Source organism: Monodelphis domestica (assembly GCF_027887165.1).
Source record: "Monodelphis domestica isolate mMonDom1 chromosome Y unlocalized genomic scaffold, mMonDom1.pri SUPER_Y_unloc_1, whole genome shotgun sequence".
Taxonomy (NCBI): Eukaryota; Metazoa; Chordata; class Mammalia; order Didelphimorphia; family Didelphidae; genus Monodelphis; species Monodelphis domestica.
The window spans coordinates 1-14,896 of record NW_026605000.1 but is presented as its reverse complement, the minus strand read 5'-3'; the positions used below and the strand labels follow the sequence as shown (position 1 = coordinate 14,896).

At 36.2% G+C, this 14,896-nt stretch overlaps 1 protein-coding gene across 1 annotated transcript in view; it reads right to left on the bottom strand.

Annotated features, from left to right (window-relative positions):
* Window positions 1-14,288, bottom strand: part of LOC130453606 (E3 ubiquitin-protein ligase HUWE1-like) — a gene marked incomplete at its 5' end in the record, with an annotated part of 59,083 nt that extends 44,795 nt beyond the window's left edge. Inside the window, 11 exon segments of the mRNA XM_056809927.1 lie at window positions 673-942; window positions 1,412-1,507; window positions 2,485-2,607; window positions 4,475-4,705; window positions 7,002-7,236; window positions 8,053-8,175; window positions 10,729-10,945; window positions 11,686-11,877; window positions 12,229-12,329; window positions 12,514-12,647; window positions 14,043-14,288. Of these exon segments, the coding sequence (XP_056665905.1) occupies window positions 673-942; window positions 1,412-1,507; window positions 2,485-2,607; window positions 4,475-4,705; window positions 7,002-7,236; window positions 8,053-8,175; window positions 10,729-10,945; window positions 11,686-11,877; window positions 12,229-12,329; window positions 12,514-12,647; window positions 14,043-14,288 (1,968 nt within the window).
* Between the last annotated feature and the right edge of the window lie 608 nt (window positions 14,289-14,896).

The following is a 14,896-nucleotide window of genomic DNA, read 5'->3' as shown; positions in this document are numbered from 1 at the left end:
AACAAACAGCACAGAGTGAAACATAGATTCTTTGCTGGAGACTGAACTCTGTGGAATCTGCTACCTCCCCTTTCTGACCTCTAGTTAATCATAATGTTAATCATAAATAGATTTATTTTGTGTAGCTCAGGACAGTGATTGAATTACATAGTGAATCAAGAGGGATAAGTTATAAGAGCTCAATTTACTAAAAACCATTCATGTGGCACGGAATAGGCTATCAGGATTGGTAATAATCACTGTCACTAGGAGTTTAAGCGGTTACTAGATGACTGTCTAGAATACCACAGGGCTTTCCATTGGGCTTGGAGAGGAAGAACTGGTCCTAGCTTTTCTATAGCACTCCCTATTTATGTGTTAACTACCACCCAAAGTGCATGTGTTATTTAGACTCTGATATCTCAACATCACTCAGAGATAGATGCTATTATTATCATTCCCATTTTAAAGATAGGAAACTAAAGCAGACAGGTCAAGTTATTTGCCCAGGTCACACATAGCTAAGAATAACTTTCTACCACACCTGAACTAAAGTCTTCCTAATTTTAAACTCGGTACCCTACCCTCCAAAACATAGTGGATAAAGTGATGCTTTAGTACTCTCCCCTTTCAGGTCCAAGAAGTCAAATCATTGACTGATCAAGAAACTTAATACGGCACAGGTTTCCTCACCTGATTGACCACCTGCTTTAGAATCATATCTCGATAATCAGCTCCATTGCGTTTGATGGCAGTCATGATCAGGTCACAAACTCGGTATACAGTGTCTGGCAGCTCATCTAAGAGGTGGAAACAACCTGGTAACATGCTGTCTGTGAAATTATGTAGTTCTTCTGGTTCCAGAGGCTCAGCGTCCTGAAATTTCTCCAGACATTTGGCCTCTTCTTCTTCCTGTTTCTCCCGGGCCTTCTGCTCTTCTTCCTCCTTCCTACAAGCAGCTTCCTGAAAGCAGGTGAGAGTAATCATTGCAATAGAGAACAATTTGGGCCATATTTAGAATGTTAGTTAAGAACATATTCTGTTATCCAGAGAGAGCATGCGCAATTTTTATGCAACTGTTACCTTATCTAATGTTTTCTTTTAGCACTTTGAAAGAACTGCTTTTCTTTTATTCTACAAAGCAGAGAATTTCTGCAATGCTGCCAATGCTCAACTATGACTAACAATTAAGTAGGTTACTAATTAGAACATAAGAAGTCAATTCTCTCTCAAAAAACCCTGATCACACTTCCAAGGTATACTAATAATTCTCAAGGAGAAATAAAAGGCCTATGTTGGGTTTTTTTGGGGTTTCAAAATGTGGAGATGGAACTGAAAAGAGGGCAATCCTTTAGTCTCTGACAAATACCTTTCAATATCAAACAAGTCTTAAGAGGAAATATTAAGGAAGACATTTTTACTGTTTCATTACCTCAGGTGATTCCACTCTCTGATCCATTGGTATGTCTTGTCCCAGAGACATGGCAATGGCTCTCATCATTTGGTCCTCTTCTGACATGCTGAGATCCTGAACCAAAATATTACTTAAATATTAAAATCCACTGAACTCCATCTCCTTGAGTTGGTTGTTAAGAAAACAGGCAGATCAAATTATTGTTTCATGGGCACAAACTGCCAATGTGTTCCTAAGTCTAAGTGTTTTATGTAGTCTTTTAGTGAGGCTATTAACCTCAATCTGGAATATTTTGTGAGGCTAATGGGAATAATAGTCAAGAAAGCTGAGTCACAAATAAGTTGTTAGTCCATATTATCACTTATCAAATGAATTTTTTAAAATATTTAATACCCTTCCACCACATTCTTTTATTTAAAAAAAAATTTTTAGAGTATTTTCCCATGGTTACATATAATTTATGTTCTCTCCCTCCCCCCCTCCTGGAGGTTACAAGCAATTTCTCTCTCTCTCTCTCTCTCTCTCTCTCTCTCTCTCTCTCTCTCTCTCTCTCTCTCTCTCTCTCTCTCTCTCTCTCTCTCTCTCTCTCTCTCTCTCTCTCTCTCTCTCTCTCTCTCTCTCTCTCTCTCTCTCTCCCTCTCTCTCTCTCTCCCCCCCCCCCTCTCTCTCTCTCCCTCCCCCTCTTTCTCTCCCTCCCCCCATCTTAGAATCAATACTGTATATTGGTTCCAAACCAGAAGAATGGTAAGGTCTAGGCAGTGGAGGTTAAGTGACTTGCCCAGGGTCACACAGCTAGGAAGTATCTGACCTAAATTTGAAACCAGGATCTCCCATCTCTGGGCTTGTCATTCAATTCCACTAAGCCACATAGCTGTTCCCTAAGCAATTTCAATGGTTTATACATATGTTATTACTAAAGGCCTGTTTTGATATTCTTCATATTTGTAATAGAATAATCTTTGAAAAACCACAACCCCAAATTATAGATATGCATTTTATCGATAAGATGCTGGACTTTTTAGTACTCATAATGCTGGTAATGGAAAAACATACCCATAAACATAACCAAGAACAATCTATTATCAACTCACTCTTACACCACCAGCCATCAGTGGAGGAGGGTGGGTTAGCAGGTACTCTGTGGCTTGTTCCATAGTACTAGTGTTCAACAAGGCTTCCATAGCATGCTCTCTTGTGAAGCCCATGTCCATTAACTAGAAAAAGTCAAAATATCCCTCATATATAACAGAATAGCTTGATAAAAGGAAATGTAAGCTCCAAAATCAAAGAATGCTAATTTTCTTCTAAAGTTGTTATTTTGTAAAGGAAGAAATGAAAATTTGGTTAAGAAGTATCTGATATGCAAATCAAAACAACTCTGAGGTACCACCTCACACCTAGCAGATTGGCTAACATGACAGCTATGGAAATTATGAATACTGGAGGGGATGAGGCAATGTTGGGACATTAATGCATTGCTGGTTGAGCTGTGTATTGATCCCACCATTCTGGAGGGCAATCTGGAACTATGCCCAAAGGGCACTAAAAGACAGTCTGCCCTCTATAGCACTGCTGGCTTGGTTCCCCAAAGAGATAATAAGGACAAAGACTCGTACAAGAATATTCATAGCTGCACTCTTTGTGGTGGCCAAAAATTGGAAAATGAGGGGATGCCCTTCAGTTGGGGAATGTCTGAACAAATTGTGGTATCTGTTGGTGACGGAATACTGTAGTGCTCAAAAGAATAATGAACTGGAGGATTCCAAGTGAACTGGAACAACCTCCAGGAATTGATGCAGGACCAGGAAAACACTGTACACAGAGACTGATACACTGTGGTACAATCTACTGTAATGGACTTCTCCATTAGTGGTAATGCTGTGATCCGAACAACTTGGAGGGATTTACGAGAAAGAACACTATCCTCATTCAGAGGAAAAACTGTGGGAGGAGAAACAGAAGAAAAAATAACTGCTTGAATATATGGGTCAAGGGGATATGGCTGGCGATGTAGACTCTAAATGATCAACTTAGTGCAAACATCAACAATATGGAAATAGGTTTTGATCAAGGACACATGTAAAACCCAGTGGAATTGTGTGTTGATTACGGAAAGGGGTGGGAGAAGGGGAGGGAAAGAATAGGATTTTTGTAACCAAGGAAAACTGTTCCAAATTGACTAAAAAAAGTATCTGAGAATAGTATTTGTACCTCTGCAATATCATTTTAAAAAATATGAAAGAAAATCTCATTATAAAGGAAGGGATAAGCATAGTTCTAATGAAATAATTTGGCTTTTACTGCATCTGCAAATTCCATGGATCAACAGTTTGAATAAAAGGTTATTATATTTTAACATCAACAAAACAAACATTTTAAATAATTAGTAATTAGTTAAGTTAGCAAAGTATTAAAGGGAATTTTTTCTAATAAAGGTTTTTCTTATCCAAGATAAAAGTTGGAAAAGATGAAATTCTCTTCCTAGTAAATATAAAGTTGGTAGTATTTTTAAAGAGGAAAGGAGATTAATAAAACATTTAATAATATGCAGAGAGGCAATAAGGAAGAAGAAATTAAGAAAGATTTAAAGTATCCCTTAAAAAATAAGGGAAATCGTACACAAGAGTTTTTTCCATGTATTTTCTTTTGTGGATTATGTGGCAGTACAATACTTGGAGTCAAGAGCCAAGGAACTCCAGTCTAAAAAATTTAACTACCACAAAGGAATGAATACTGGAAAAATATAAAGGCCTAGATAAATATTTTCAACACCAAATTTTATTGCTTGCAAATTTCAAACTATTATGATACTACCTTTGACTCTCAACCCAATATAATTTGAATAAGCTGACTCTGTGGGTGTCCTAAGGAATAATAACATATACTTCAATGTTGGATGTTAGCTCTGGAAAGAAAACAAGCTTTTTCAGCATGGCCAACAATGTTATGTGGAAGAACTGTGATTACTTTCTCTCCAATTTAGAAGAGAGATAACTTCTTTCTTGTTTATGGGCTGTTGACTAAGAATTTACCCCTCCATTCATTATCCTAAAAAGTTAAAGAGAGGTACATATAGTCTACCTGCTGCAGTTGCTGTTGGTTCACTTGAGGTTCTCGGCGGGAGCCACCTTCTTCCTGTCCAGATTCTTCCTCTCCTTTTGTTCCTTCCTTTTCCTTGCTTAGTCTCTCTCGGATAACAGGCTCTCCACGAAGGATATGGCACAGGATTGCCAACATGGATTCAGCCATCCGCCCACCATAAACCTTCAGAGGTTTCCGGTTCCATAGGTTCTTTATGCAGGTAAAAGTTGCCTACAGGGAATGGATGTATCTAAGGGGACTTTGTTCCAGAACAGGTTTCTATGTAAAAAGTATGTACTGCTGAAGCAAGCAACATCAAAGTAAAAAGAACTTCTGTACCTGAAGAAGTCATATATTGAGGAGTAGGTTTAGACAACTCCTACATTGTAAAAGTCTAAATACCACTGTTAAGGTTGAAGTTACCTTCTCTCTTCCCTTTTTCCAATTGTGTGTTCCATTTATAAATGAATACTTTAAAGATTTCTAACAATCTGGACCACCATTTACTACTTTATCTGACATCACAGAAATAACTTATTAGGGAGCTGGGTGTTGCAAAGAAAAGGGCATAGGGGTGACCAAAGTCATGACTAGTGTTTTTTCTGGCTGGATCTGGCTAAAATTTCATCTCATAATACTATATAACTTTTCTTGATAAAAACAAATAAGCACAATATAGAAAAAACCCTAAAATAAAATAACTCCCTATCATTTCACTTCCCCTTGTGACTCACTTTATTAAATCTATTCTTATAATAACCTCTAATTGCTCCATCTTTAAATGTTTTCCAAGGATAGTATCACGTCAACCTCATTCTTGATAAATCCAATTCTCAATTCCCCTCTTCTCTTAAATTTTTAGTTTCTTTTGTTCTCTTTCCTTGACAAACTTGAGCCCATAGTATTTCCACTTCTATTCATTTGCTGCTAGAGTTAAAGGAAAATCACATTAACTGTTTACACAGCACTCTACGACATTTGTCATTTAATTATCCTTACCATGAGCAGGTCAAATTTTTTTTTATTACTTTCTACCTGTTCACTATTTCAGTTATTTGCAAAGTGATTCCCAAGTTTTTTAAAATGGATTTATGTTGTACTCTCTAGTTACTGTTTTTGTAACTTTTTGGTTCTGTTTTTTTCCTCTTTTCAAGACTCTAACATTAAGACCTCTAAAATCTATTTTCTGCAACTGGCTAATTTGTATCAATGATCAACTGTTACCATTTTCTTAAGGAGATTACAATAAAAGCCTTTACTTCTCTTAAATTTTTGATCTGTGTAATGTTCCTTTCTTGTTGACTTTAAATAAATATGCACATATTCCCTTATCTGCAGCAATTTTTAATAACTTACAAGTCATCCTTTTTTCCTCTCTATAAAGTGTAACTGATATGAAAATATAATTATGTAGCTATCAAATGCCTAGAAAATTCTCCATATTTACTATCTTCATTTTCTTTCACTAAAGCTCAACCTTCTAATTAGTCAGCAGATAATTAACTAATTGGATAGTCTTTCCTTCTTGAACTCTTCTTTGTGTGTTTGTTGACCAATATCTTCTGTTTAATTGATCCTACTGTATTTTGGATTTCATTTTATGTCTCCTTACTCTTTTTAGCTCTCTTATCCAACTCATATGGACTGCCTTTTAATTCTTTATAATCCGTCTCTCTTCTTTTCACTTGCTCATCAGTTCTCATCATCTCTAAACGTATACACCACAAAATTAGGTTTTTCTAAATGTTCCTGTTTTAGCTGAAGTTATCATCATTCTTTCAGTTTCCTAAGATCCGTATTATTTTCCTTATTCTTTGTATCATTATTTTCTAAGTAGTCATGTTTTTACCTTTAAATCTCTCAGCTTATTCTTTCTATTTACACAGTCACTATCTTAACTTAGGTCCTCATTACCTTTTACCTACATTATTTGAATATCCCCCAAATTAATCTTATTTTAAGCTTTACCTTCCTTGTCAGTCCTCTATGTAGTCAATTTACCTGGGAAGAATGAGTTATTTATTTGACTACCAAATTCCAATGGCCCCCTATTAATTTAGAAAAGAAAATCTATATTTTAAAGTCCTTCATGGTCCCATCTTCACAGTCTAATTATGCATTTTTCCATATTCTGAAGTTTAGAATAAACACAAGCAATCTATTTTACTCGGTCTTTGTACTAATTTCCCTCATACACCCCCTACCCCCAATATAGGTTCAAACTACTATATTTCACACAAAGCCTGTTATAACCTTCCCAGTAAAAGCCCCCTCCCAATGTCTTTACTGTATACTTTAATGTTGTATATTCCAGCCCCCAACCCCTGTGTTGGAATTTAAGCTCAAAAAGAGAGCAGGATTTTTTGATTTCTGCCTTATAGTTACCGTAATGAGTGTCAGTCTCCATAGAGAATCCCTTTTATGTTTTTCTTAGTAAGTAGTTTTTAAAATGTCTATTGATTATCAGAAAAGCCTGCATTTTAGTGAAAAGAAATATTTTCCAGGTATAGGACACTATAAAACTCACCTTTTGAGTCACTACAAGGAAGCGGAGGGCACTAAACTGTGGGTAGTTTTGGCCCCCAGGAAGCTTAGAAGGGAGGGAGTGTGGAGATTCAAGTACAGTTGTTGGGTTCACCATTTTTTCTACCAGCATAAGCCAGGCATCCAAAAATTCTCCTGTGCCATCAGGTAGATCTGGATGTTCAAGTCCCTCTGATATGGGAATTTTGCCTCCCATGGAAAGAGCCCAATTGAAAGTCCTACATGGGAATTAATTAAAAAAGACTGAGAAAATTTCACTGGGAAATTTAAGTAAACTTTCTTTGAAATGACACACTATAAAAGCAATTCAGAGATTTTTTTCTTCAAATGAAGTAATATAGCCATTTTGAAATTTTAAATTATTTTCTAATGAAAATATTCTAGAGCATTGATGGTAAAACTTTCTACAGACCCCCAACTCCACCTCTCCCTCCAGACAGTGAAGCCAATGATGAGAGGTATAACGCTGCTGTATGTGCTGAGCCCTCCCAGATCCTCCCAGTGCCTTACCCCAGACAGGAGAGGAAGTTATCCCATTGTGCTACAGGGCAAGGGGGTGGGCGAAGTGAGGAATGTCCTTTGGCACATTGAGGGGTGAGGGGAACAGCTATATCCTAAGTACTTCTGGCTTTCTAGTAGTAAACTCCATTGGGCAACTGCAGGCCTGCTCATAGACTCTGTGTGCCCCTTTTGGCATGTGTGCCAAAGGTTTGCCATCACCATTTAGAGGTGTGTCGGATGTATGTCTAAAAGAAATAAATTTCTCTTTCAGGAAAGATGAGTTAGGTTCTCAGACTCACTTTTAAGTGAGTTAAACAATTAAGGTAAAAAAAAAGTACCATCTCCATCTTAGCAAAAGTTATAAGCCCTTTAAAAGATTCCCTTTCCTGGCATACATCAAAAATTTTCTTGATAGGATTGGATAGTTTTCCTTATTTGAGATCAAAAATTTCGTCACATAAGACTGGACAAATAGAATGAATGATCCAGTTTTTAAGTAAGCTGTTGTATATTGTGTATGGGAGTATTCTTACTCAAAAAGAGCATTGTGACCACCCGAGCAGAGGAATTTCTGTAGCATGAGGTGATAAGGATTTTTTCTCTCATCAAACAGCATTGGGGAGGTGAAGCCAACAGAACAGATAAAAAAAGTCAACCTGTAGAAGAGAAAGCAAGGTGGGTTAATTTATTCCCAACTAGTCACCATAATTACAAAATAAATTACCTTGGTTGATTACATAACTAAAAATAAATACAGCATAGTTTTTAAGGAAGAGAAAAGTTAAATAAACTGTACTTTAAAGAGCAAACTCTAATCCTAACACTTTCTCACCCAAATTTTTGAGTTAGTGAGGGAAGATGTACTTATGTTGAGTCAAGTATATCACATAAAGCAAGAAACTTTAAACATCTTACATAAGAAAAAAAGTCTTAAAAAACCAATTATTTTAACCTTTTAAGAAACACGACAAGAAAACAACCAAAAAGAAATAAAACAAAGAAAATATTAGGGATAGATGAGATTTTTGTACTCTGACCTTAAGAGACTTATTTTCAGGAGTTTACTTTCATATTACATCAAATGATACTACTAGTTCAAATTCTATTCATCCATCAAGAAATAAAGACTTAAATAACACAAAAAATCTCTTAACTTCCCCTAATATATCGTGATCTCCATTATAAAATAGAGATAAATACAAACCAGATTTTTAAAGGACCAAATGAGTTAATGTAAAATGCTTAGTCTATAGGGCCATGTACATAGACCTACTTAATAATTACTCTTTCACCTAGTCTGTTCATTCTACAAAGAACTCTGGCTACTGGGTATTTATTTTACAAATTTTTTCTTGATTTCGAACTACCCTACTAGATCTCTTGAAAAAGGATTTCCTGTCCTCTTACTTTCTTTATTAATACCATCATACTCCTAGTCTTTTTAAGCTCAAATCTTAGGAGTTTTGACTATTTACTCTCTTTCATCTAATCTTTGCCAAGACCTACTGATTTCATCTTTATAAAGGGTAGCAAGTATATTCTCCTCTCTCCTCTGACAATGCCATTTACCCTAACAGACTCTCATCACCTCATTCATGATCTGTTTGCTGCTAGCAGATCTGGCTGCCTTAACTCTCCCTAACTCCAATTGGGCCTCCATTTAGTCACCACAGTGATTTTTCTTAAAGTTCAGGTTTGATCAAGTCACCCAATTATTCAATAAACTCTGGTAGCTTCCAAATAGTAACTAGGTGATTACAGAGCTTTAGATTTTTTACTGCATCTGGAGTCATGAAGAACTGATTTCAAAGTTAGCCTCTGATTATGTGACCCTAGGCAGGTCACACAAGCTTTTCATTTTCTCATTAGTAAAATAAAATTAAATCTTAAAAAAAAAAAAATTCCAGGTCATGAGGATAGAATGAGATGCTTATAAAATATCATGTATCTATGTTCTATTCCAGTTTTTTTACTCTTTACCCATCTCAACTTTCTAAGATCTAAGGACACTTGTCTCCTCTTCACTATTTTTCCACACGATACCCCTTATCCAAATCCAACACATATTCATTTCCTGTTAACAGTATCTGTAATCCCCCGCACCCCTTCTATATTTTAACTTCCTTGGCTTCCTTCAAGTCTCACTTATGAGAGGAACTTCTACAAGATATATTTTCTGATATTCTTTGATGATAATGGTTTCCCTTCTGTTTATTACCTCCTTATTATGTATGTTTCTCATTTGTACATAGTTGTGAATTTAAAAGTGGTGCCTATCTTTATAGAAATACCTTTCTTTGTATTCTGAGAAAGTAGTACCATCTCTGGCATATAATGCTTATTGACTAAGGGCCCTAAAGAGAAGAGACTTCCCACGGGTCAGAGAAAAAAATTTGTACCACAGGCTAACTTTATAGTATATAGTCATTAGCAATTCTTGTGACTATAAAATTCTGATTTTTATATAAAGTCTGAATCAACCCACTCCATCCCTAACCCCCCCTTCCCTGTTCAATTTTGATGAAGTTACATAAAAGAAGATATATAAAAGCTTGCTCTTTGGCTTTATCAAATATTAAATTTCCAATAGTCCCTTAGTAATCTATGATGCTCATGTACTGTATTTCTTGGCCTCTAATAGATTAACACTAATAGTTTTGTCATAGTTTTGAGTGGTGTATAACTGAACCTCTTTTACCTACCTCCACCATTATTTCTTTCATATTCTTGACCTTTTTTCCTTCCAGACAAATTAAAAAATTTTTTTCAAGGTTTATGAAACAATTATATTAATTGATGCAAAGTGAAGTGAGAGGAACAAGGAGAATACTGTATACAATAAGAGAAATACTGTATCATGATCAACTCTGAAGGACTTAACTATTATCATCAATGCAAGAATCTAAAGACAAGGGACTTATGATGAAAAATACTCTCCACAGCCAGAGAAGTAACTCTCTGAGTACAAATATAGATTGAACCAAACCACTTTTTTACATGTGTGATGTCTTCTTTTTTTAAAATGAGTATATGGAAATTTTCATAGTGTGACAAGACTAATATATTAGGTTTTTTACAATCTGGGAATGAGGGAGAAACTTTGGATCACAAAAAGGCCAGAAAGCAATTAAAAAAAGATGATTCTACAAGAAATAATAAAGAGACAAACACACACTTTCATGCATACCTAGAGGGCTGGAGTGTCTCACCTGAATCTTGGAGTGGGTGTATATGGTGGGGGCTGCCAAGATAAACCCTTAGTGAGTAGTTTGGTAAGAGCTGAGGCTGTTGATCTCGCTGCAGGTGTTGGTGCTGTGGTGGTACTGGCTGAATGATGGCTTCTCCTTTGCCGTACAGGAGACCCCACACAGAGTTTAACAAGAAGTCCAAAAAGTTCAGCAAGAGCTCTGCCCAATCTGGAGGAAGCTAATATCCAAAATATCATAGTTAGAAAAATGAGTAAGTTAAAGCAAATTTTTAATTTGTTCTTCACCTAATTATGTAAAATGACTAAAAAGATGTAGCTCTTTCTAAATAGTATCTTGATCATAAGATGTTATCAAAGGTCGGTGTAGAAAAGGATGACATAAACATTCAACTATGGTTTACATTATACATATGGCAGTACCTCATTCTACCAAGGGCAAAAGATTAGTTAAAAAAAAATAAAGAACTCAGAGGAATGAATGTATTCACACATTGACAAAAAAAAAGACAAATAGGACATAGGGATAGGGTTTTTGTGTATAATGTATAATAAATACATATCACTATTCTTACATAAAATATATTAAATTATATACACTACACTGTATTATGGTATAATGAATGAGAGACTTTTAGAAGTCATAAAGACACGAATATTCACCTCAAATAAAAAACTGGAAAGTTTCCCAGACAATAAAAACAGTTACAAAGTAATAATCCAAAACATTGTGGGCCATACCCTGAACATCATCCCATTTTCAATCTGAAATGCCATTTTTTTGGGATTTGTTCTAGTAATAATCAAGTCAAGCTAAATTATAAAGTAGTTTTATATTAAGTTCAATGCCTCTAAAAGAAATAGAATTCCTTTCTGTTAAGTATGATCCTTCTCCAGAAGAATAGAAGGCCAAGAATTTACTTCCACATGGGGATTGGTGGGGACTTGTGAAATCACTTACCTGACAGCAACGGCTTAATCTGTTTGATCCTAGCTGCCATGGCTGGGGTAATTTTGGATTTCCCTTTCGGGTCTGAAGTACTAGGTTCATCTGTTTCCATAGGTGCCAGGGTGTCTCCATCCAGTCCAATGCCTTCTAAAAGACCATGGGTGGAAGTCTCCACACCTCCTGTTGATCCTTCTGTTTCTCCTTCTAAGGATGCAAAATAGGAGAACATGTTGGCAAGAATGAAAGTTGCTGTCCCTTAGTTTTAATATTATTACTCTTTTGGAAGAATTGGAAAATAAAGTTAAGCCTCTGCTAATCTGCTAGAGACGCACAGTTTGGCTCTAAATTTCTTGGTAATGAGAAGTCCAATTGCAAACATTTTTAGTTAAATTTTCTCTAAGAACAAATCTAAATAAAAGGTAAAAAGTAAGTTATTTTCTAGAATTTTGATTTTGTAATTGATGTAAGAAAACTATCAAACAAAATAATTATTGTACTCTTTACATGTGTGTTATCTAAAACAAATGTGAAAGAAATTGGGTTTTGGGGAGTTACCTATTCTCTTGGCTCCTTGGGTTGCTGAACTGACTGTCTTTTCCTCTCTTGGAATCAGCTTCTGCATGTCCAGCTGACCAAACTCACATTCTGCGGGGAGGCTGCAAATGCACCAATAATGAGAGAAGAAGTATGTGGTCTTCTTAGATGACAGTTTTTAAAAGCTCATTTACCAATTTTGTCTATCCACTAGTACATGCAGGGAAGTCATTCTGTCCCCCAAACCACTAACTTGATTAAGTAGAAGGTAGAGAAATGTAATTTTTCCTATTTATATTATTTTACCTGTTTGGGGTACACAGCGAAAGCAGTACTGTACTTTCCCAGACCAGGGAACAGTATAACTGGCTCAGCTTACTTAGGACACTGAGACCCAGCTGGGAGCCCCACTGGTTCACTGAGATGGCACGGATCTCACTCTGTGAAGAAAGAAGAGGAATAATTCCCTGGGCGCAGAAAAGAATTTTGAATAATTCCTATTATCATGATCTCATCAAAATAATACTTTTTCTTTCTCAGACCTGAATTATACAGATAGGTGTTAACTAGTACTGTTCTGCAATGTTTCAAGACAAGAATTCTTAGATGAGAGGATAAGGTACCTCAGGGACACATACTTTTCTGGACTTTCATCAACTGATTATAATCTTAATATTCCCACTGTTCCAAATAAATCCTCAAGAAATGCTGTGAATTTTATAAGACTTAGTCTAAAATGGAAAATTTATTGAAATTACATCGATTCTTAAAAACAACCAGTATTCAATAATTTGTTGACTATGTGAATTTTAGATTATCTCCATTCTATTTAGTCTTTTTTTTTAAATTTAAACCCTTATCTTCTGTCTTAGAGTCAATACTGTTTATTGGCTTCAAGGCAGAAGAGTGGTAAGGGGTGTGTGTGTGTGTGTGTCAAGTGACTTTCCCAGGGTCACACAGCTGGGAAGTGTCTCGTCTCTAGGCCTGGCTCTCAATCCACTGAGTCACCCAGCTGGCCCCCATTCTACAAAGTCTTTAGAAATTATAGCCACCAGGAATGTATATACCTCTACTTAAGCATAAGGGTTGAGGAGGATGGCCTATGACTGACATGTGCTAGCAAGTGACAGATCAAAAACAACTGACAGACCCCCTGTGCTGTCCTAAGTTAAGCTTAAGCTACCATTGGTACATGTGAGACTCAGGAAGTGATATAAAGAACTGTCTATATATTTCCTGTCACTTTCTCTCTTGCGGATACCTTGGACTCGGCAGCGTGGGGAGCTTGTGGCAGTGTTATCATGTTTGGTGAGTGGATTAGGCCGATTCCTCCTTTCCTTTACCTCCTAAAGCGCTATCCTCAGAGGAGACCCCTCATCTTGGAGGAGGCCTTATGGCCGAGCTAGAATGAGAAGACCTCTTGGCTAAGGCCTCTGAACTCCTGCCTGACTAAGCCTGGGCTGGAGCAGTTTAAATTCTCTTTCCTCTCTCTTTCTTCTTAATTCCTTCCGTCTATTAAACCACTATAAAAATCACAAACTGACTTGAGTATTTTATTGGGATTGAATTAATACTTGGGAACTACTATTATTATATTCAGTCAATAATCCCTAATTTTACCCCTTACAAGTGCATGAGTACTTTAAGATCTAATAGTCTACTAAGAAGGTGGTGATGGCATATTTGACCAAAGAAATCAGTTCCGTCATAGAAATTAAAATTTCCCTTTAGATACTCTGAGAGCAAGGAACATCCCCCTCTTTCTCCATCAGAGAAGCCTTTCAGATGTGAGAATTTAATCAGATTAAGTACTCATATTCTAAGATTAACCTTACCTGTCCAACTCTGCAGGTATGAACAAACATCATGATATATGCATGAGCAGCTGTGAGAGCATGTAGAAGAGGGGTGGCCTGGGCAGAGAGTGTGGCATCTGCTACACTGCCAGCACAAGCAAGCTCTCGAAGTAGCACTGATCCCCCAGGGGCCTCAATTGGACGATGAAGCAAATCCAAGGAGGATAGGATAGAATCCAGTTGCAAAAGTCCCTCTTGAAGGACTTTTGGCTCATGTGACAGAGTCTGTAACAAATTAAAAGTGTTCAGGCTCCAATTTTCTAGAGCAATTTTGCTTACCCAGAAAACATTAAGTTCATGAGTGAGTAGTATAAATTATAGTCATACTGGAATAAATAGTAATACAAAGACTAGTTGGTATTTGAATGAAATAATGTAATCTACTTAAAGTTAATTAAAAAAACTAGATAGCCTCTTAAAAAAATATTATCTTGTTTTTTTAAGTGAAACCATAAAAGAAAACTGTTTGCTCTTAATGAATGAGAATTTAAGTTACTATGACAGTAGTTTTACTGATGAAAAAGTGTTACATTTCCACCAATTATTTTTGGTTATTTCCCATCTGTTCTGTATGTATCTCTTCCATAAGAATTCAAAAATTTTGAAGATAGAGACTGTTTTTGCCTTTCTTTGTATCTCTAGTGCTTACTATGTCAGACTCAGGGAACCTATACACAGTACCTGTCTGTATAAAAAAATGCTCGCTGGTTGTTTTGAACACACCTTAACTTCAACATACTAGCTTTAGGAAAATGACATTTTCATTTCAGACACTATTTGAATAGCACAAGCTGGGCTGATGACAAAAAAGAACAGCTAATATCAAAGATAGT